The sequence below is a fragment of the Puntigrus tetrazona genome, chromosome 7, assembly GCF_018831695.1.
Source record: "Puntigrus tetrazona isolate hp1 chromosome 7, ASM1883169v1, whole genome shotgun sequence".
In the NCBI taxonomy this organism is placed as follows: domain Eukaryota; kingdom Metazoa; phylum Chordata; class Actinopteri; order Cypriniformes; family Cyprinidae; genus Puntigrus; species Puntigrus tetrazona.
The window spans coordinates 14,175,971-14,200,215 of record NC_056705.1 but is presented as its reverse complement, the minus strand read 5'-3'; the positions used below and the strand labels follow the sequence as shown (position 1 = coordinate 14,200,215).

Sequence of the window (24,245 nt, the reverse complement as noted above, 5' to 3'; positions counted from 1 at the left end):
TGTGTTCAGCGTATTCCTCCTGGAATGTGTGTGGTGGGTGCTTCACTGCCGTAATTGAATACACAGATGGAAGACGTTTGATGCAATACTATACAGAGAAGAGCTAACTTAATTACGTCGGTTCAAATGTAGCGAGACTCGGGACTAGTGTCCCCGAGGGACCCAGATCACTCAAAACGCAAATCAGATTGTCCACTTGTCCTCGGCTGGCACTTCCAGATCATTATTAAGTTCTCATCTGTTGTCTGAGAGGAGGGTGCAGACAGATATCTGGACAGAGCTCGGCCCGTCCAGGTTTTACATTCACGCTTTCGCATCTCTCCACGAGCTGCCCGGGAGCAACAAGTGTCAGATTCATGTGAGGAAATGTGGGTTACTTCTTGTGAACGACCCCTCTCACCGCCTCAATGGGTCTGAGGTGGGAACATGGGGGTGATGAATAAACCCTGGGGACTTCATCCTCCATTTTGCGACTCAAAAGATGTCTTTCTCTCCCTTCTTCTTTTTAACTTCCATTTTTTTAAGAAAGAAATCTGAAGTGCTCTAAACGATTACAATGGCGCCTTGGAGGCCAATTTGAATGTGAATTAGACATGTTGCTATGAGCACCCCAACAACCAGTTAGAGGTACAGAGACACACAGACCTGTGGCTGAATAAAGAGCTCCTTACAGTCTGAGCAAGTCTGGCTCTTTCAGAAGAGGATGGCAGAGTGAATGCAGCCTTACACGGAGGCCACCCTCGCTCTCGCTTTCTCTCTCCCCTTCCCTTAGAACTATTCTTCTGTTCCAGTTTCTCTGCTCTCTTGTTCTCTTCTTCCAAGAATTTTCCCTCAACCTTATGAGTGTCCCGAGAAGATTGCCTCTGGCTCTAAAGAACAAATATAGCCGCACACGTCAATCATGAAGTCCAAGCTGACTGGAAACGTGGACTACATGACCACCAAGGAATAATTCTTATGGATGCAGATGATTTGGGGGTAAATATCAACTAATTGGATCATAGTTGCACAATTTAGAGAATTTTCTGAAATAGCAGCACCCTCTGTTACTAGGCATTTGGTCCTATAGGTCCTGTTTTTTTTATCTTGGACATGCTGATTTGACACAATCCTTGATTGTTCAGTTCATCAAAGAATTGCTGTCAAAGCAACAGGTCTGTAAGTACAGTCCTACTGGGAAATAGGATTAGATCGTGACTTCACCTCATTCTTTCAAGAGCATCCTTCTATATTAAACAAATTAACTTAAATTTGACTTGTTACTATAATGTAGTAAAATGTTAATGCTTGTACAGAAATAAATTTTTTTAACTCTATTCATCAATGAATCCTAAAAAAGTATCATGGTTTCCACAAAACTTTTAAGCAGCACAGTTTTCAGCATTGATAATATTAATTTTTTTTTTTTTTTTTTTTGAGTAGCAAATGAGCATATAGAATGATTTCTGAAGGGTTGTGTGTAACAGCTGCTGAAATAAAAAAACATAGGGAAATAAATAAATATATATATTAAATGTATTAAAATGGATAATATCTACCTTAAATTGCAACAGTGTTTCACAAATAATAGCTTTTGATCAAATAAATGCAAGTTTGGTGTTTAGAAGAGATACACACACGCGCACACACAAAAAAGTCAGTAGTGCAAATATTTTTATATCAAATCTGTATGACCTCTATAAAACCTGAATCAAAATTTTTGAGTCAAATGACAAAAACAGTTACACTAAAAGCTCAAATGCTAGAATGTTGTTGCTAAAAATGTTAATTAAAAATGAATAAAATGGCATATTCAGAAATTCAGAAAAAAAAATATTCCAACGCAGTTCATTTCTAAGATCTATTAAAAAAAGTCAATTGTAGTGCCACCTTGTGACAGATTCTCAAATCAATCTTGCTGACACCCTGCAGGCATATACTGAATTTCATGATGACTGTCCCATCAAGTAAAATTACTGATTGTTATTTTTTTTATTTCTGAAAATTCTGAAACACCACTGAATGACAAAATGCTGAGCTGCTTTATTAAACCAACTGAAATGAATTCCGTGAAAGATAACAAATTGCTGGAGTTTTCATTTCATCTCTTGTGATTTAGCACAATAAATTCTCTTCATAAATTAAATTTACTCACTGCGTAAATGAGTGCTTGTCTTCTATTGTGCATTGCATAAATTTAGACATGGAGTGTTAATCAAGAGTCGCTGAAGGTGTGAGTGTGTTTAGTTATCAAGGCTCATGAGCAGAGCGGTTCCTCTCTTGATCCAGTGATCATAAGACACAGCTCCAGATTTCAGATCAACGGCCACCACGAATGACGGCCGACCGCTACCGCCGGACCGCACAGGGTAATAGTAGCAGGGACAGGAGTACATGTCTGCACACACACACACACACACACACACCAGAACATTAACCATTACTGAATGTACTGATGTAAAGTTGACAGCTAAATTCAAGTGAGACGGCTCTGTAATACAGGAATGTGAGACTGTACTCACTCTTGGCAACCCTCTTGCGGCTCTCCACAGGTTTGAAGTGGATGGAGGGCATGGGGCAGACGAGCTGCATGGGCTCTGCCTCTACCAGACAGGAAGCTTTCTTATCCCAGCCTGCCCCCTCCAGATACAGCCCCTGGATGAACACTCCATCCTGGAGGAGAGAGGGGTAAAACAACATGTCGAGTGCAAAACAAAGACATCGAGAGAGGGCACGCAGCGGCCTCCAGTGCAAGAATTTGAATGGCAAATAAATGTTTGGAAATGTTAAGTACCATTTGGCTGCACTGGTGTGAGGACCAGTGATGAATAATAGATATGCATGGAAATTAAGTTACACACAGTAATTGGTGTTTCCATCTCAGAAAAATGTTCCCCAAAAAAATTGTTCTTACAATTTATGTAAAAAATATTTTCAATTGTCAGTTGGTTCACACATATATGGATGTTTTGCCTGTTCCACTGCACCTTGCTATGTTATAATAGTAAAAGGTGTCTCTACACCCCTGTGCTCTTTCAGATTTGATCATACTCTTTTCAAATGTTTCTGCTCACAAAAAAATGTATCCTCTACGTTTTGACATGAAAAAGTAAATAAATGAAAATTGATAATCATTGCCTTCATAGTAGAAGGATTCATTTGTACACCTGATAATTAGTCTTATCTCAATTATCTCAATTACCAACATAGAGACATGAAACGTGACACAGTCTGTGCACCTCACAAATATATTATTGACACTTTAAATAACTTTATGTAACTTTAAATAAAAGCATTATGGAATGCTATATAACATTACATTATTACATTAAATAGTTATTCATTTAACTATAGTTTGATATACAGTACACTACCATTTAAAAGTGTGTATTTAGCTAAATTATTAATTTTATTCAACAAGAATGCGTAATTAAACAAAAGTGACAGTATAAGACATTTATAATGCTATTACATATATATATATATATATATATATATATATATATATATATATATACCTTATAAACCTATATATATATATATATTATTTATTATTTATTAATATATATATATATATATATATATATATATATATATATATATATATATAAATTAATAAATAATTCTATAATTATGAAATATATAAAAACAATAAATTAAATGCTGTTGTGATATGATACCGAAGACTAAAGTAATTGATTTAGAAAATGTAGCTTTGCCATGACACAAATAAGTTGCATATGAATAAATAAATACATAAATAATTTGAAACTGTAGTAATATTTTACAATGAAAAATATGAATAATTTTAATAATAGTTCACAATATTGTTATGTTATATTGTCTTGGGGAGCATACAAATCTTACTGACCCCAAACCTTTGAATAGAATATATTGCAATGTTTATCAACTACCGACAACAGTCAATAAAATATTTTACTATGCAACCAAAAACTAGTAAGCAATTAAAAAATGCTAACATAGCGCCCTGTCATGGGCTGTTTTTCCACTTTGGAGGCATGCCACATTAGCAGTGAGACAGAAATATAGAAAAAGAGAGAGAGAAAGAGAGAACACAATGAGAGACACAATGAGAGAGATGCAAATGTCAGGTGCATCAGCTCCTAATGGACAGCTGATGGCAGCAGTTGCTCACCTTGGGAGGGGAATGCAGATTCTTGTCATCCATAGTGCTGACAATGAACTCCCAGGATAGAGTGTCTACAGACACCTGCACAGCAAACACAACACTGATATCAAATCACTGCCAACAGAAGAAAACCTCTCTCTCTCACACACACACACACACACACACACACACAAAAGCAGTTACAGTACTTCCAAAATATGGCCACTTTAAGTGTATCCCCAGTTCTTACTAGCCACCTGTCGGTGTGTGGGGACATTACACATCAGGACATTTGTTTTTCAGTCCATTTGCTGCAGAATTGGCTGCCCCGAAGCGTTGCAGGTGTTTCTTGATCATCAGATGTTTATTTTGCGGCTGAGCTCCTGAAGCTATTGTGCAGCTGAGTATGATTTTTGGGGGAGTGTATGAGATCTCCTGTTTGCAGATCCCCAAAGGACTCAAGAATAAACATCATCACTGGGGCATTAGAAAGGTAATGGAGCAGTATTGTGCTGCATCCCCTGCAGAATGTGTGTGTACGTGAATGTGAACGCAAAGTGTCAGTAAATGTAATGTGGTAAAAACGTGTTACGGTGCATGTTACTCAAATGAATTATAGCCCATGGATTCGCTGTGATTAAAGCCCACATGAAAATATATAATGCTGCACTTTGGAAGTTTCCACTTGTGAGTTTAGAAATTGTAATTATGAAGTGATGTGCATTGAATTGATTTTGTTCGGAATAAAATGAACACACAGAGAAATTTCATACCTCTTTCTCTGTCTTTAAATACCCAGGAAGATGTTTTAGAAACTGGTTCACCAAAAGGACTGACATTAGGTGTGTAATTGATGCTTTATCTTTATATTTTCTCATTTTTTTCTTTTACGGAGAGTAAACTACTTACTTTAGGTAGTTAACAATGCTTATACTACCATTCAAAAGTTGGTCAGTAAGATACTGACACCATCTTGACACATTTCTTTCAGGTTTTTTAACTTTTGTAACAGTGTAAAAGTCTTTACTTACAGACTTTTGATCAGTTGATTGTCTTTGCTGAATAGAAGTATTAAAAAACCCCTAATCTTACTGACACAAACTTTTGAACAGTGGCGTATCTTTGACTGAGCGCTGTAGTGTGTGTGTTAAGTATAAGACGACGCCACATGTCTTCACCACATGTGTTTGATGTCCCGAGAGTGAGCTAAGACTCTGATAAGTATGTGTGAATATATATGAATCTCATGATGTGTTGCTGACTTTATGTGTGTGCGAGTCTCACATTGTTCTGGCGTGCAGAGCTCTGCAGTACAGCGGTGAGGAAGCCCGTAGGGAAGGTAAATCCAGACAGCCAGAAGAGGACAGGAGGGTGAGCGGTTTCCGCCCAGCGAGCAAACTGCTCCACGCGCTGGCACAGGTCCCTCGTCCAAGACGCCAAGGGCTTCAGAGACGGGTATGCCTAAGGATGGAGAGCGTCTCATTACTGATGCGTGTCTTTTTTAGTGGTGTAATTAAAATGATCTTACTGTTCTGCAACAGTACTTGCTCTCAGCAGGAACTTGACACGAGATGAATGAAATCTGGTCAAGGGCATAACATCAACTTCAAACGATACAAAATAGCTTAGTGACATCTATCTCCGCTTACAGTAAGGCCTTTCATTGAGTATTGTGTAACTCAGAGTTCAGCTGGTTTATGAGAACTGCCGCTCAAGGCCATTGAGAGGATACAAAGGAAGAGTTTCTGTGGGTTTGGATGAGATGCATTACTGTCTGTCATGAAGAATATCTCGAGTGATTGAGCCGCAGAGTATAATATTACGTCTGGACTCGAAAGAGTTTTAAACAATTCTTACATAACCAGTTCGAATTGAGCAATTAAAGTAACATAAATCTGACGGTGCAGAACAGTATGGTGCAATGTTTTCTGGAATTCTTGGGACTCTGGAAATTATTCACCCTTCACTGTTATTTTGGTGTTCAAAGAACAAAGATATTTGGATTTGATTAAAAAAAAGAAAGAAAAATCAAACGTGAGTGTGGCTTGTGCCAAAGGAATTAGCATTTCAAACGCTGCAACTGCCACACAGCACTAGGAAAATACTCATGATTAGTTTCATTTCACGCTGCGCCATAAAAAACCTTTATGCATTTAGGTTCTTGCTGGCATGAAAATGAGAACGTTTTGAGATATTTCTAGGCAGAATAAATGCTGTCGCTTTTACCCTTTGAAACTGGGACATCATGGAGTGATATAAATGAGGATAAAAGGTTTTGATGGAGTATCTGCTGATGTTTTAATCTGATCTAGCACTCCAGAGCAGTAGTTCCCAAACTTTCCCACCACCCACGCACCTAATTGAAGCTGTGCATGAAAATGGGGTGCCCTAAATAATCAACCAAACCCTTGCTCCAACAAATTAATAACAATCATGGGAACAAGTGTATGATGTCCACTGTAGATTTAACCAGATCTAGCCAGTTTGAAGACAAATCTGGTCAAACAGCAACATTTCAGCCCCACTGAACAATGATTGACAATGAAAAAAATAGGGAGAATAAAACAGTCACATAGCATGCTATTAGAAATGACAAAACCAATTAACTGGCCTGCAGAGATCAGCAAGCGTTAAGGGCACATACATTAATGAATTGCACATAAATTAATTTGCTTTTATTAACATAACCTTGTGCTTTCCACACAGGTGATTCAACTTTTAACCTTTTGAACATGCACAAGATTGGCACATGTGTTCCTATTGTTAATTAAAAAAAAAACTGAAAAGTTAACTGAAAGTTAACTAGAATACACAAATTAAGGCTAAATGAAAATATTTAAAGGGAATAAAAATATCCAGAGAAAATACAAAGACAAAAAATTATTAAAAATTGTAATAAATACTAATAGAATGTAAATAGTACAAGAATTACATTTTCTGGCACCTATGGACCTATGTGCGTCAAAGTAATAACGGTTATGCTCTCCTAATTAGTTTTTACTAAGGAAAATTAATTAATTATGAAAATTAGCAAAACAAAAAAGTGTTTTTAAAACTCTAATTTAGTTCTGTTAATAATACTTGTAATGCCACTTTTTAATCAATAAGCTGACATGAACATCATTAAAGTAACTCTCCACCATCTATTTTCTTTGGTGCATCACAGTTATGGAAGCCTGGGGCTAACTGTGACACATTATGCCACATAAATTCTCAGTTCTGAAATCATTATTCCGATATAAAGTCACCATTATGTCCACCATAAGTCAAAATTGTAATTAATTTATTTTTACTCGTAAATGGCCTTCCACAGATTGGAAACCAGTGATCCCAGGTCACTGAAAAAAGAACACCAGATTCAATAAATGGTGTGAGTGTTATCTTTTAATAGCCTTTGAGGTCACAACGGGTTATGTCAACAGTGTCAATATAACGTATGAGGCCAGACACCTTCACCACTCACGAACCAGCAGTTATAAAGACCATGAAAGAAAGGAAGATGGGAGAAAAAAAGAGAAATGATGAGTGAAGTACAGCAGAGAAAGTCAGCGGCAAATGAAAGTCATACATCTCAGCAAAGATACAACGAGCCGCTGCCAAACTATAACACTGGACAGAGACAGAGGAACTGTGCATTCAGTGTTAAAGATAGGCTGATGGATGGAGAGAGAAAGGAGGAGAAAAAGAGAAAGACAGTAATGAGGCACCGCAGACGGCAGAAGGACAGTCCCAGCTGGAGAGGAAGTCTTAATGGATGCTCTCCACTTATTTTGTAAAAGAGGCGCAGAAAGATGGAAAATGAGACAGAATAAAGGGATGGATGGATTGGCATTTGGATTAGTATATAGGCCATACGCTTACCAGAGATCTTCAAGTAAACATGGTTTTGTTTATTCAGTTTATTCGAGTCCAGTTAGCTATAGAAATAAACCAAGACACCCCCCTAAGCCCCCCACCCCCATTCCTGTCCCAACCTAAGCACACACACAAGGGCATTAGTAGTACATCTTGTGGACTGAGGCTGTACGTTCTTGACATTATTCAGGCAGCTCTCAGTCTATAACAAACACTAAAGCCAAGATGAGTGTGTGTTTAATCCTCTAAATGTTGCTCTGTTCACCTCATCCTTCACAGGGCAATCCTCTCAACCATTCACTCACACACTCCTGTTGCTCTCTGCTGAACACACACCTCTGACCTCGCAGCCCACTTTCACACACTCACGCAGGGCTGTATTACAACTACAACATGACCTGGTGTGTGTGATTCACAGAGTTATAAGCACTCCTCCAAAACCTAGTGAGATGCTTACCTAGATAGCCTTTCAGGGGGAGCATATGTTACCCTCTAAGATAACTTGTTTTAAATTGTTATGAGCACTGAATGTATTCTGTGCAGAGAAGGCAATCCCAGATTTACAGTATGTACTTCCAATTCAAAAGTTTTTTTGGGCTAGGTAAGCAATTAATACTTGTATTAATCAGTAATGCATTAAATTAACATTCTATTCTTCAATCAATCTTAAAAGAAAGTACCACAGTTTTTAGTTACAAATTAGTAACAAATACTCACTTAAGCCCTTATTTTAAATTGTATTTTTAATCAGATAAATGCAGCTTTGCTGAGCATTAGAGACTTAAATCTTAGTGTACAGGTGTCCTCTCTTACCTTTTCCCAAAGAGGAGGCACGCGAGCATCATGGATATAGTGAAATATCTCCTCTAGACTGCTGGACATCACAACCAGACCTTTAATGCCCTTCTCTAGCTCTAATAGAGACAATCTACACACACAAATAAGAGTACGGTTAGCGTGTTAATATTCATAATCACGTATGACTGATACGCTCTCACACACAGACCTGATGGTGTGCAGCAATGAGTTGTATCTTTGGATCTCCTGCAGCAGTACTACATTTAGAGGTGAAAGGTCATCCTTCAGCAACTTTCTAGTACCCTCATAGTCAATCTCAGCAGGAATCTTTTGCAGAACATCAGCAGAAAGTTCCAACACCTACACACACAGAGTTGCACATTCAGTTGTAAGAATCATATATTAAAAATGCCATCAGTAAACTCAATATATTTTTATACACACCTTATCTTCCCTGCTGGCTCCAGTGTTGGTGGCATCGGTGCTGGTGACTTGTGGCTGCAGAGACAGCAGTGTGTGGAAGAGGGTTCGGGCCTCCGTGATCTGGCTGGCGATGTCTGCATTGGGGTGTTGTCCAAATAGTTCTGGGTGCTCGAGTGCTGGCAACTGACTGATGAAGTCCAAATATGAGGACTGTGGCCCATCACGAGGAACATAGTAATGGACCAACGAGGAGACCCTATACATGCACACAAACAGCTTATTAATTGATTAAATTAAAAGTAAAATAAAATAAGTTTAAGTTGTATCCCTAAAATTACTCAAACTAAAATAAAAAGGTAAATAGACTTATTAAAAAACTAATAATGATTACAACAAAATTACATATTTTATATATATATATATATATATAGAAAATGTTTTTAAAGTTTGCAAATATGCACAGTAATATATTACTTTGCTATTTATTTTGTGAATACTTAATGTGCCAAAATAAAATTCAGCAAAACTTTGTGATTGCTACACTTCTGCGCCAGGCTTGGCATGAACAATTCTCGTACTGGCTCATAAAAATGTAAAGCTGTAGGGCAATTTCATACACATTCCAAAAATAACACTTTCTTTAGTTTTCATCTACAGGTCATATCAAATAACTGATAGTAGCTCAACTGTTTATCACTAAAACTTCACATATACTGTAATTACTGCCAATTTCTATTTCACCTTCCAAGTCCAGTAATCCATGCTATTTCATTTCTATTACTGCCTAAAACTTTAGAGCTGCCTCTGCTGTGCACTCAAGTCACCATGGAGGCACTGATTGAGGGTAATTATAGGATGTGGTTGCTATAGGAACAGATGTTCCATCCATGTATGCAGTATTGCTGGGTCCTGAAAGACCATGGGACTCAGAGGAAATGGAACACATTTAACTCCAGACACTGTGAGATTCATCTTTCAACCCCATGGGGGAGCTGTTGATCTTTGTTAGATCAGAAATGTGGCGGCAGATTTACCGGCTAAAGAGGACACACGGGAATCCTCACAGCAGGGTAAAGAGGGGTGTCAGGGATCAAAGGGTGTGTGTGTGTGATGGCTTGACATATATTCAATGCAAAGTTTGTGTGTGAGCGAGTAATGAGAAGATCTGTCCATGAGAGTGTGTGAGATTTTCTTGCTCTTTTGCAACAAGGAAAGGCTCTCGCCATATGGGGACGCTCTATCTCTTCACAGTGTTAAAAAACTGGAACTGAGAGTGACAATCATACAAGCGCCGAAGGCTCTGTACAGTGTTTGGACCGAACAGAGAGTACATTAGAGATTCTGTGCGTGTGGTGTGTGGTTGGTTCTGTTACTAGGCAGTAGTTTGGGGACACATTTGTCTTCAGAAGTGAGGCAAATCTGCCAAAACTTTACTTTAGGGATATTAATAAATTAAGTTCTCTTTAAGATGTAAGGTTAGGGTTTGATTTAATCTTTTTTTTTTAAACCACGGATGCCCCCGTTTAACTTCATAAAATGTTTTATGTGTATGTGAACTCACTTAAAGAATGGTGTATCAATAACAGCAGGACAGAAATATTGGTTGATGTAGGTGGTAAGTAAACGTCGGTCCCAGTCGTCAGTCACATGTCCTCCATAGTTGATCCCAGCAATGAGAAACTTGAGAGCGTCCCAGGGGATTTCCTCATACTCATCCAAATAAAGACTCAGAAGATTCTCACTCACCTGAAAATCAAAGAGAGAAATAATTACCAAACAGAGAGTATTCACAAACCCATACAGTTGTCAGAGACGCATATGAGTTCACAGATTTATTTATGGTATATTTTTAAAACATGTTTGTTCAATAACAATTTCATAGCCATAGGCAATAACTATTAAATATGCAGCTTATCTTGAGCTTAAAATAGTATGTGAAATTTAGGCTACAGCATTACAAGGATGCAAAGGTGAACACACAGTTTCACTGAGGGTATGTGTGAAGATAAGATGACAAGCTGCCAAAGTCCTAATAATTTAGCAGCATTTTTATTTATTATTAAATTATAAAAATAATTGTACAATTATTTTTATTTAAAAAATGTGAAATTTTGTGATTTTAGGATTATTGTTTATATTTTTAATATGTACTTTTAATTCCCTATACATAAAATGTATGTACATACATTAAATATGTATATATTTATTATTATTTTATCACATTAAATTATTATATATTTATAGTAGTATGGCAAAAGATCTTTCACTGACACTGATCTTGAAATGTGATACAACTATGATATTAAAAAAAGTTTTATCTTTTCACTGAGCATTTGTACTTTTTGCAGTTTTGTTTTTTATGGCTTTTTTTTTTTTTTTTTGAAGATTTTTGTTCTTTTGCTTGCAGGGTTTTATGCTTTTTTACAACTATTGTATTTTGCTATTTTAAATGGAAGATATAAGTGACCTCTGTGGAGTTTGTGTGGAAGCTATAAAATAAATGCACTAACAAATGCATAAAATAAATGTGAAAATTCACAGGCTTGTCTCTTTTCTCTACCTCAAAGTCAGAGTCGTTGAAGCTGTAGATAATATTCCAGCCAAGCTGTAGGAACTTTCTCCTCTCCAGGATGACACTGTGGAAGAAGCAGAGAGTGAAGAGCATCTTACGGTACAGCAGCGGCCGCGAACAGCGCGAGAACTGAGACTCAGACACCCGCTGATAGAGACGCTTCATATTCCACTTCACCCCCTACAGAGACACACAGACACACACACACACACACACACCAAAACCACTTTAATTACAGCACACGCCATTTTAAACATCTCACTATACTGTGCAAAGTGTGTATATGTGTACCCTAGGAGGCTCAGTAGTGATTTTGATGCCTGTCTGCAGGATGGCAATTGGGAATTCTGGGTGAGGGGAGGAGCTTAGCCACAGTCGGAAATCTGGATGACATTCTTGGACTTGTAACTCATCTACTAGCTTATCCAGCTCACACATCCAAGAGAGAGACAGGTGACAATTAGCCAAGAACACCCAATGACCTGCCAAAGAGAAAGAGAGTTTAGTAGATTTAGTACATTAGATTTGCCTGTATTATTTCTTTATTTTAATGAGATTGCTTTTGCATGTTGCTATGAAGTTGCTAGATAATTGCTTATTGGCTAAAGACAAAATTAAGTATCTTCAATCACTCATTCTGATGATAGTCCCTAAATATGGATCACCCCTAGTGCGTTGTGACATCACAGCCACGAGCACCACACAGTATCTATTCAGTATTGAGCATTTATTATGGGCATTGTTGTCATTTAGAGACTAGAGACTACAGAGGCTACAGCTAAATCTGCTAAAGCTACTAAAGCTATCGTAGCAACATTCCTAATCTTAACCAGCAGAGCATGGCAGTAGCAATGCCAAGGACATGAGATCCCAGTGAATGCGAGAACTAATAACATCTACAAGTTGCAATGTAATGTAAGGTCACAGAAAATGTGGAAAATACTCTTGTAAAAGTAAAATAAAACTGTTTTTGGTGCAAAAAGTTGAATATATACAATATACTACCATTGGAAAGTTTGTGGTTGGTCAAAAATACAGTAAAAATTGATGAGTAATTTAATCACACTGAATGTACACTCAGAGATGCACTAGTCAGTGAAAAACAAGAAAGCTGATTTATAAGTAGAGCAATCACGTTAATTTTCTAAAACCAAAATGAAACTAAGTACCATAACTGCAATAAATCAAGGTCAACACAACATCCTCTTAAACGTCTACAAACACTCAAGTCTCATTTAAGCTCAAGCACTCAGAAGTGCATAAGCAAACCAATATCCTTAAAAAGGTCTCTCCTATGTACCCATTTTATATAATGAAACACCTGTGATTCAGAAACTAGCTGCTAATACATTTGCATTCATGGAAAGCAGCCTTGTTGACAAGTTTTGGGTGACTAAGACACACAAGACCTCCAGTAACCTAGATGGCGATATCACTTCTTTTGTAGCAGAAATAAACTGTTGCAGAAAAAGTTGTGTGCCATGCAAAATGTAATGTGTAACAGTATTACTCATCAGAAACGTAGTGAAGAGTACATATGCTTAGAGTCAAAAATGTAGCCAAGTAGAGAGTAAAGGTTGCTTTGTTTCAAAGTCGTCAAAAGTCTTTTATACGCAATAGGACTACAAATTAGCCAAAAAGATTAAATACTTAGTAATTAGATTACTCCAGTATTCAGTATAATATGATCCTTCTGAAACCATTCTAATATGCTGATTTAGTGCTTCCTTATTAATGTTGAAAACAGCTGTGTTGCTCAGTTTTTTTTTTATTAAATTGTTTAACGAATAAAGTAAAAAAAAATTAACAAAAACATTATAAATGACTTACTCTCACTTTTGATCATTTTCACAAGATCAAATAACCAAATTCTTTAAATTAATTATTTTTGTTTTTCAATCAATCGATTAATCTTAATAATCCCAAACTTCCAACCTACTCATCTAATTTAAGAATTTTGAGGGCAAAACATTAAGAGATATGAGATTAAGCTATAAACAGGTAGATAAACAGTGGCAAAAACATAGGCAGAGAGATCACCTCACCATTTGCAACTCCCTCTTTGATCAGCCGCGTTGCGATGGGTGCCTGGCCCTGACCCAGCGAGAGGGCAAAGAAGCGTTGACCCATGCCTGACATCTCTGCCAGCTGAACCAGTGCTGCCGTTGGGTCCACACCAGGGGACAGCACAAAGATCAGAGGAGTCCTTGTGGTGCTGTCCGCTAAAACCTGACACACACACACACACACACACACACACACACACACAGAGTAAATGACTTTTGGTATAACTGCATATGATTTTGACTGTTTGTATTTTATAAACAGGGTAACACAAAAAAATGTACATTTTTTGACATCTCATACAAGAGCCACTATGATGCTTGTTGATTCATTTTCATACCAAACTTTAAGGTGAACGGACATCTTTGTGTGTGTGTGTGTGTGTGTGTGTGTGTGTGTGTGTCACTCACTGCCTTCATATCGAGAATGGGCGGCTCTACGAACTGAGAGCCCAGGTTATTGATGACGAAAGTCGTGACACAGAGAGAGACACGATCCTGTCGGAGAGATCGTACAATAAGCATCCTCTGCAGCTCATTGCATTTTTTTTGCCATTCTCCTGTGCAAAGAGTGAAAGAGAGGAAAACAAAAAACAGAGGTAGGTTGTGGCATTCAGGTCAGGAAGGGAGAGAGGGAAGAGAAATGAAGAGGGAAATTAAGAAGCAAGGTGATAATATGTTTCACTTCACTAACTTTAAAAGGGGACTTTTCATTGACTTGTATTGTTTTCATTTTGCTCTAATGATATTTTCTGTTCCCCAACTAGGATCTGTGAACCAAGACCGATTCTATTTTAAGAACCAGCACCTTTTTTAAGTACCAGAACTGAATGATGCTGAATAATGCTGAATGATACTTCAGGTTAATGGTATATGCATTCTTCCACCAGTGTGGACAGAGCACCATTTTAAATCCATACAACTCTCACACTGGCTCTGATTCTCATTAAGAACCATTTAGGAGACAGAATCATTCTGATTATAAGATTTGTAACCCAAACAAAACCTTATGTACTAAAATTAGGTTTCCACACTGTATGCAAAACTTGCCGCCCTCCCCTCACACACACACACACACACACACACACACACACATTACCAGGAAGCAGTGCTTTCTCTGGTTCTGGATTGGTGTACCAGAGGTGCCAGTCTCGAGGGTACTGCTCAAACGAGGCCATGAGTCCATGGAAATTAGTCAGTTTATCCAGTTCAGTTATGTTGTCCCAGTTAGAGTCCGACAGCCAGCTAGAGCAGGGGTTATTCATCTGTTTTTCCTTATCCAAAACCTAACACACATACACACACCACACAGACTGCTTTATGCAACATGAGGACTTTTCAAAACAATCTTTTCCAAAAATCCATTTTCAGAACCAGCACACACACATAAACACACTCCCCCCTGCAAATCTCACCAGTCCCCCCCGGAGAAAGAAGCTGTATTCATCAATGTTGAGCTTCCTGGACGCCTCCAGGATCTTGGCGCACATGTGGAAACTGAAAAGGAGCTTGTGACACTCAAACAGTCCTCGACAGGTATATCTGCAAACAGATCAAACTCTCTGACATCACTCTAAAAAGTCAGGTTAATCTTATAAAAAAAAAAAAAATCTTAAAAAGTGTTGACAATGAGCAAGCACTACATGATGGTCATGTGTGTGACTGTAAGTGTGTGCATCATTTATGAAAAATGTATCATGAGTAAATAACCTTATTTACATTTGCACAGGACATATGATGATAAAAATAGTGTGAATGTTCATGCTTTAAGACGCAATGAAACTTATTCCTAAAGGGCATTTTAAAATGAGAAAAAGTATGTGCTATAGGTATGTCTAAGTTTTAATAAAAATCAAAAACTGCATAGTAACAAAGTATGTCCTCCGTAAATATATGCATGTGTGAGTTTGTTTTTCAGACCTGTAGACAGCATAAGTGTGGTATCTGTTGAGGTTGTTTATCCTCTCCTCTAGTTTGTGGCTGCGGGGGCTGCTCTCTATACTCAGGGTGAACAGGTTGATGTAGGCGTCCAGAGAGAACTGATACATGGGATCTATATAGCCCAGATCATTCAGTACAAAGAACAGGATGGACGCCCTCTGGGCGCAGGGGCGGTAGGCCTGAACACACACAAACACACACAGAGTGGTGTCTATAGCTTTATCTGCCTCTCCTGCTATCAACATCCTCATCTCAGCAGTCTTTTTATCTCTCTGCCTTATTCAGAGGCGCAATCTTTAATCCAATCTGGCAACCCTTTCAGCACCCTCCCTCACACCATCTCTCTCTCCTTGACCTCCCCCTCATCCCTCTCTCTCTCTCTCACCTCTCTGGCGGTATCGATTTGGCTCTCGGTCAGTTCGCTGATCTCCAGTTGTTCTGCGACCTCCGTGGCCGTGACTTTGGAGGTCTGCAGGGTGTTCACCAGCTGAACGTCATCCAGCAGGGAGCCAGACGCCTCATTCAGCAACCTGTGCACACATACACACACACAAACAAAACGTAAGAGTGCAAAATGTGAGACTTGCTAGTATAAATACACTGTTGATTAGAATTACTGATGTGTTAGTGGCACTTGTATGAAGGTGCTAATGCAGAGCTGTGACAAGTGCGAGCGTGTGTGCCGCCCACCGCAGGATCTCGTCCTCCAGCTCCTGCAGTTTCCTTTTGCCAGAGGCAATGTTGATCACCAGAGAGTCCTTCTGTTCCTCCAGCTCAGGACGCTCCTTCCTAACCACGATCCCCAGCAGCTGAGCCTCAAGACCCTGACACACACAGAGGTATGTTAAGGCCTCTGTCATGTGAACGAGGTCATTAATACACCAAAAAAAACAACTGACCTGTTCTTTAACAGCAAAGTTGACGATGGTGGTTTTGGAAGAGATTTCAGGAGTGTAATGCGGATTGGACAGTTTGGTTGTCATGTAGAAACAGAATTCAGGACTGTATTCCACTTCTTTATCTCCAAGTTTTAACAAGAAACGCCCACCTACAGAGCACACACAAGGGATATGCTATATTTCCATAGACCATTCCATGTGGAATTCAAACCTACATCCTTGCCAGGTCAAATCTTTAATCACAGTGCCAAGTTTTACTTGCCCTTTACTTGCAATTTTTCTTTGTTTAAGTATTAGTAACAAAATACAGATTTTTATTTAGCTATTTTAGTTCATTAACCTTTGTTTGTTTGCATGGTTTTAGGATAATGTTATAGTAAGTAAAATAACCTTTAATTAGCATTACACTGCTATAACATCAAAAACCGCTTTTTACCAGACACATATCTGATCCTAGACCAGTCTTAAGTAGCACAAATGTATTTCTAACAATAGCCTACAATACAATGAAGAATATAAAGTAAAGATCATGTTTCATGAAGATATTTTGTAAATTTCCTATTGTAAATACATCAAAACTTAATTTTTGTTCAGTAATATACATTGCAATTTTAAAGGCAATTTGCTCAATATTTCGTGTTTTCTTTTTTTGCACTCTCAGATTCAAGATTTTCAAATAGTTGTATCTCAGCCAAATATTGTTCTATCCTAAGAAACTATACATCAATGGAAAGCCTTCAGATGATGTACAAATTTACATTTTGAAAAATGTGCACTTATGACTGGTTTTGTGGTCCAGGGTGACGTATGCATATATACCCATTCTGCATATTCTGTCATCCTAATTGTTAAGTAATGTAATTGTATGTATGTGTATAGAGGGGACTGACCAACTCTTGTGAGGGACTTGTTGAGAATGGGGGCTAGTGAAGGATCTAGCTCCTCTTGAATATTCTGCAAAAGAACTGGGGAACCAAACTGGACAGCATTCTCCAAGATCCGCAAAAAATCTGGCATTTGCAGGTCTATAACCTTCAACCCCTGAGATAGAGAGAGACAACATGAAACTAGAAGAGAACATGAAGGACACACGGAGGACGAGATAATGACATCAACTAAGAAGAAAAAAAGTAAAGTTAGCAGAGAGAATAAATATGATTTAAAAGTGATAAATGGACATCAGAGAAAGAAAATGGGATGTGAAAGAGATGGAGAAGAGCTGGAGGAGGCAGAAAAGAGGCTTCGGCTCTGTCATTTTGTTATTGTTCGTAAATGTCAGCGTTTAACTGTAGCATGTGAATGGCACTCGCCGCTCCAGACACTCACCACTACAGATGAGAAAAGACCTGCGAAGAGGAGGAAAAGGTCACAGACAGAGAGAAAAGAAGAACAGAGGCTGAAGCTGAACAGCAAATTATCCTGAGAGATGAATCGAAAGTGTGCATCCTCCTATGTCTCCTTCTGAACATACCTGACAGGCTATCCGCCCATCCATCCATCTTTCTATCTATCTATCTATCTATCTATCTATCTATATCTATATCTATATATATATATCTCTATATCTATCTATCTCTGTATCTGTCTGTCGATCTACCAATTGTTCAGCAAACAAAATCCACCCCATCCCTGCACAGAGACACAGAAAGCGAGTGTATTAATGTGCATCTGTGTTCAGAGGACGTGATAAATGGAAGGTGTATTCTGCTGAAGGAGAGCAGGTGAGGAGATGCGGCCTCACAGGGGACACAGTTTCCAACTCACAGGAGAATTGAGTTTGGAGTTCTTGTATTCTAATTAAGGACTCTGAAAATGGCTCGTCTGTGGGTTAGACGGTGAGTCATGTGATGAGGCATCGTGACTCTGAGCAGGTAATGTTGGCACTGAATGTGGGTTATGTTTTTCTCCATGGAGAAGTAGATCTAACACTGTCTAATAATCACGGCAGTCTCAGTTTCCATTGTTTCTGCTCTGCTCTGATGTCTGTATTCGTTACCAAGATATCTACAGCAAAATAATGTAGTCTGAGATCAGTTCAAGGATTCTATGAACTCATGTGTGAGATGTGTGTTTGTGTGTGTGTGTGAAATATTCACCCGTTTGGACTCCATGTTCTTAATCCACTTAAGCGCTTGTCCTTGAGGGTCCACCATTAGTGGCCATCTGTAACGAAGGACAGGGAGAGGGAAACATTAGCTCTCACAATAAATGCATGCCACATTATCCATACATAAATAGGCTATTTTCTAATAATCCATAATCTCAAAATACCATTAATCTGTTTGAGAGTGTGCGTGTATGTGTGAGGGGGAAAATTTGCATTAGCTATAAATGAACAACCAAAGAAAACTGAGCTTACTATTATCTTTAGCTAATTATTCTCCAATCACTATTCATTACTGCTCATTATTCATGAGATATCATCATTATTCTAATTAGCGTTAAGGGATTGGCTCTCTGGGCCTGACCGGTTGCCACGGGTGACGATGACTCCGTTCTCAGTGGAGAAGGCATCAGACGGAAGGCCTTGGATATTCCATTCGCGCACTGCCGTGGGTTTAGACAGGAACATTGCAAAGCTGAACCCCGGAGAACACGGCACCCCCAATTCTCTCACCTAGAGATGAAAAGGGTAGTGGTGGATTCGGGCAAGGACATTTGAACGAGAGGAAAAAGAAATGAAGTGTTAGAGCTGTCACCTGCATAATGTCATAATATTCTAACATGTAAAGTGTGCAATAGCATGCAATTCGACGTGTGCCGATATTCAGTACTGCGATATATCACGATAATGAACATGCAGGATACTGTTAGGTTGGGCATTTCAAAATACAGAAAATATTTTTTTGCCTACAATTATTCAGAATTTTGAATGTATGTTAAGAACGTGTTTCCCATTAAATTAATAAATGAACAACACTGCTGTAAACTGCATCAAAGACAGGTGCAAAAGCACGGATGAGAGCACATGGCAGAACACGTGAGAGACTAACTGAACGAAAGCACACATTATTATTCACTCTCTGACAGCAGAGGGCGCTGAACAGCCGAAACACATCCGTTACCCTGGAAACCACGTAAACGAAGCAGCTGGCAACTTTTTATTCAGATTTTTGTATTTGCAGTGTTTATTCACAGCGCCAAATACTTTAACACTTAGGCACAATAGGATATTGATTTAAAATTTTTACTTAATAACATTATTGCATTATTCATAAGAAAAATTAATAACTTTGGTAGCAAATGTAGCTTTTGCTTGTTGATAATGTTAATTAAATAATGAAGGTTAACTAATGATATCTTACTGCAAAGTAAAACCTATTAGTCTTTACTATTATTTTGCACTTTAATCTATAAATTTTATAAACTTTATCATTTTTTTTTCCTGAATAGCTTAATTGTGTTTAAATGTTTATATATTTTTGTATTAAAGGTGTTAGACCTGTTACACTGTATTTTGACAACACTTTCAACCACAAAATTTCAATACTGTATACCATGACTATCGTGAGCATTAGCAATTAATCGCAACATGAAAATTTTATACTGGCATATGCTTATATGCAATACTGAACCAGTTTTCAACGAAAAACTAGAAATCAAGTTACAGCAAGTGATCTAGATCAGTGGTGACATGGTTTTTTGTTTTAAATTGATGCTACATTAACTATCTATCTAACTATCTATCTGTGAATAATCACATGAAGAATGAGTCATTTTCTAGAGTTTGCAACATTGACAGACTCATTTTTAATAAAGTCTACTATAATATAACATTAATCATCTATCTATCTATCTATCTATCTATCTATCTATCTATCTATCTATCTATCTGACTAACAATAGTCAAAGAACAACAGGAAAACAAAAAGATTGACACCTACAACAATGGATTGGCAGAATGATAGAAAGACTGACAGACAGGCTGATAGACAGAAAGACAATCATGGACAGATGGGTGGACGGATAGACAGACAGACAGACAGAGAGATAGATAGATACAAAAAAAATAAATAAATAAAATGACAGACAGAACAACAGACAGGTAGACAGATACCTGTTTCATCCAGATATTTGTGACTAGCTCGTCTCTGTAGTTGGACAGGAAAGGGCCCATGTAGGACAGGAAGGCAGCAGCCAGCAGGCAGTCTCCCACCAGACAGGACATGTTCTTCTCCAGACCCTAAGCCATCACATACACTCACAATCACATCAGAGACCCCTGGCTGCATTTTCACATCCACATACAAAGCATCAAGGTGACTGGAGGTTGACTATGTGTGTGTTTGTGCGTACAGCCACTGTCTCCTCCCAGCGAACTCTCTCTCCTGCCAGTCCAGACACCAGTTTGCCGGCCCGGTCAAGTTTGAGCTCCATGTCCTCAGATTTCTTCCGTAGCTCTTCTTTCTGAGCCAGCTTTTCATCATATTGCCGCTTTAGCTGATCCAGTTTATCTCCTACCTATAGACACACATAGACAAATATGTTTTTAGCACTATACAAGTCAAATAGTATTAACATAAAGTCACGCCCACACGCATACACAAATACAGGGTAGGACAGACTGACACATGCTGACCTCTCTGAGTTTGCCCTGGGCCTCAGCCAGTGCGGCCTGTTTCTCAGCCAGCTGAGTCATTGCTCCATTCAACCTGGCTCTCTTAGGCTCAACCACTCTGTAGATACGACCATATACCTGATATATACACAAACAAAAGTATGAAAACATTAACATTCAGTGTTAAGGCCCCTTTACATCAACTTTAACAATATCTACAAAAAATACAGTCAGGAATTTATGTAAAAGCGATTGTTTTACCAGCTAAACAACAATAAAAATATTGAAAGACATAACAATTTGGGACTGTCTTATCATCTTTCCTTCTCTGTTGTGACTTATATCTAAAAGAAACAGCTTTTCGAAAAAAAAAAAAAAAAAAAAAACATGGTGGGACTTGATTTTGTCTATTCGGAATTAATTAGTGCAATCTCATGTAAATGACAGGTGACAGGAATTTATTGGCCAGTCATTGTGCTAATGTACACATTATCAGAGACAAGACATTGTTTGTGAGAGGGTGGGGAAGTTAATGTGCATGGATAAATAATTAATAATAAACACGGTAATGCTCCATAAAAAATGAGAGATATACAATAAGAATTGTTATTTTACATTTCTTGGTGATTTTAAAGCACTTCGAATAAACCACTGTTGCTGATGGTAATATAGGTACCAATATAGTTTTTGTTTTTGGTGTGAACTTGCCTTATATATATATATATATATATATATATATATATATATATATATATATATATATATATATATATATACACATTTTTATAGTGTGTGTGTGTGTGTATTTGTATGTATATATATGTATATATTGCTATTTATGTAACTTTATGTATATATGTACACATTTTTATAGACAACACACTATTCTGGTGTGTAACCCTTGTAATTGTTCATGATTGCTGTACCTCCATGGCCCTGACCCACATGCAGAGGGACTTTGCAGCGAGCGAGACCCGTCCGATGATCTCAGGCTGGAAGTCGGGCTGAGTGCAGTACTGTCCAATGGTCTTCAGCACACGGTCAGAGATGTTGTCCTTATCAAAATTCACCAACTGCTTAATGAAGTTGCCCTCTCCTAAAACAAATGGCTTGAATTCAGCCTCAGGCATGCACATATTTCATTTTTGTTTCTGCAATCTGTTCTGTGGTTATGTGCTTTTTACCGCATTGTGCTGACCTTTTTAAATATATCCTGGCATGCTAATGAATCACCCAACCCTCCCCTTTCTCTGTTTGGCTCATGTGATTTTGGTTATACAGTAGTCTGGTATGGATTTCATGCCTGAGCCAGCGCCTGAATCCATGTGTGACATCAGTGTGATGGAGTGATTTAATAAAGATCTGGAACTTTCTCTTTCTCGTACCCAGTTGTCTTTTGGCTTCCGCCCAAGTTGGATCACATCCTCTGAGGATCATAACTGCCTGCATGACGGTTTCCACAAGAGCTGGAGGTCTGCCATAAGACTTGATCTCCGTCATATCTTTCTTATTCAGTGACTCCAGAGCCTGAAGACAGTCCAACAAGATTACCACAGTTTTTTCATGTGTTGATGAAAACATTATGTATCACATATTCAGTGGGTGCTGTGGCTGTATGATGTCGTATTGAAAGTAATAGTCGCATGAATGCAGAACGACCTTCATGGCTTCCTCTAAAGCAGGAAGTGCTTCATCTAGGTCTCTCTGAGCATTCTCAGCCATGGCCTTGCACTTGATTTCTTCTGCTTCTATTTTCTCACTGTGAGCACCCACCGCCTACACAAAGACACACATTAAGAAACACACCAATCTTAGAAGGTTATAAATATTCCACACTACCTAACACATACAAAGAAAAACAACAGCACACAAACACAGATCATTTTACCAAACACATCAGTATGCAATAATAAAAAAGAGGATTGCTGAGCAGTATGATATATATCAGCCGATGGCAAAAATGTGACAACCAGTACCATTCATAATGCAGTATATTCACACATATTTATGATTTGCAATAAATAGAAAGAACTATATACATATAAACATATCCATTCTATTATATATTACTGTATAATACATTAAAAGTATTTTGTGGTTAACTCTAATGTTATAAAGTTAAACAGTTTGAAAACAAGTTTGAAAAAAAAGTCTCTTTTACTATGAAATACCTATTAATGTATAATTGTGCAATATTTAAAACATTTCAAGGTTGATTTTCCACTAGAAGTACTATATCAGAATGTATAATGTTACTGTGTAAAGTTGTAATTATTCATATCATAATATAAGAGTTGGGTCATACCTTTTAGCCCTAATAAAGAGCCTCAACATTAGACAGACCGACATACGAACCTTCTGCTGTTCATCTGCCTCTCTCTTCTGCTGCACAATGACAACCAGATATTCCTCACACTGCTTCTGGAACTCAGCCACTTTCTTCTTGGCCTCTTCCAACTCTACAGACATGGCCTCCACCTTACTGCGTGTGTCGTCAATCTTAAACAAGCCATTCCTCAACTTAGACACTTGTTCTCCAAGCTCGCCTCGCTTCTCAGACAACAACCTGAGAAAAAAGAAAGAGTTTTAGAATAAATACTGTTTTGTTTAAAGTCACCATTAACAGGCAAAAGTAAACATGGGAAACTACCACGTATTTAAAATCTGCATGGCAGCTAAAAAAAAAACAAACAACAGGAAAGATAAAAGTCTGTTTGATTCCTACTTCTTGTATCCAGAAACCAGCTCCAGATAGTTGGTGGGTGTGACGTAATTGTGTCTCTTCAGTTCTACTTTCATCCTGTGAGAGAACTGGGCCACAGACTGGTGCATGGTCACAAAGATACTGGCAACATTAGTCTGGATCTGTGAAGGCACCAGAAAAATGACAAGATGTGGAAGCCTTTGTTTTAAACAAACCTTGCACAAGGTCACAACAGAAGTATGATAAACCCAAACTAATTTTAAAACTAGGCTTGAACTCGCTCTAAATAACAGAGAGTCTCAATGGAGAACCTCAAGTCAAACT

General features: G+C 38.1%; 1 protein-coding gene across 1 annotated transcript in view; it reads right to left on the bottom strand.

The window, feature by feature from the left end:
• Positions 1-1,636: 1,636 nt before the first annotated feature.
• LOC122347919 (dynein axonemal heavy chain 2-like) overlaps positions 1,637-24,245 on the bottom strand; it is a 101,353-nt gene continuing 78,744 nt past the window's right edge. The window contains 29 exon segments of the mRNA XM_043243172.1: positions 1,637-2,377; positions 2,502-2,652; positions 4,136-4,210; positions 5,393-5,569; positions 8,777-8,891; positions 8,970-9,121; positions 9,206-9,440; positions 10,746-10,930; positions 11,745-11,936; positions 12,048-12,238; positions 13,802-13,985; positions 14,231-14,379; positions 14,919-15,105; positions 15,235-15,361; positions 15,740-15,939; positions 16,146-16,290; positions 16,451-16,584; positions 16,660-16,808; positions 17,550-17,700; positions 18,756-18,822; positions 19,128-19,276; positions 20,717-20,842; positions 20,956-21,120; positions 21,239-21,355; positions 22,144-22,313; positions 22,603-22,744; positions 22,877-22,993; positions 23,573-23,783; positions 23,943-24,082. Coding sequence (XP_043099107.1) covers positions 2,223-2,377; positions 2,502-2,652; positions 4,136-4,210; positions 5,393-5,569; positions 8,777-8,891; positions 8,970-9,121; positions 9,206-9,440; positions 10,746-10,930; positions 11,745-11,936; positions 12,048-12,238; positions 13,802-13,985; positions 14,231-14,379; positions 14,919-15,105; positions 15,235-15,361; positions 15,740-15,939; positions 16,146-16,290; positions 16,451-16,584; positions 16,660-16,808; positions 17,550-17,700; positions 18,756-18,822; positions 19,128-19,276; positions 20,717-20,842; positions 20,956-21,120; positions 21,239-21,355; positions 22,144-22,313; positions 22,603-22,744; positions 22,877-22,993; positions 23,573-23,783; positions 23,943-24,082 — 4,458 coding nt within the window. The 3' untranslated portion in view covers positions 1,637-2,222.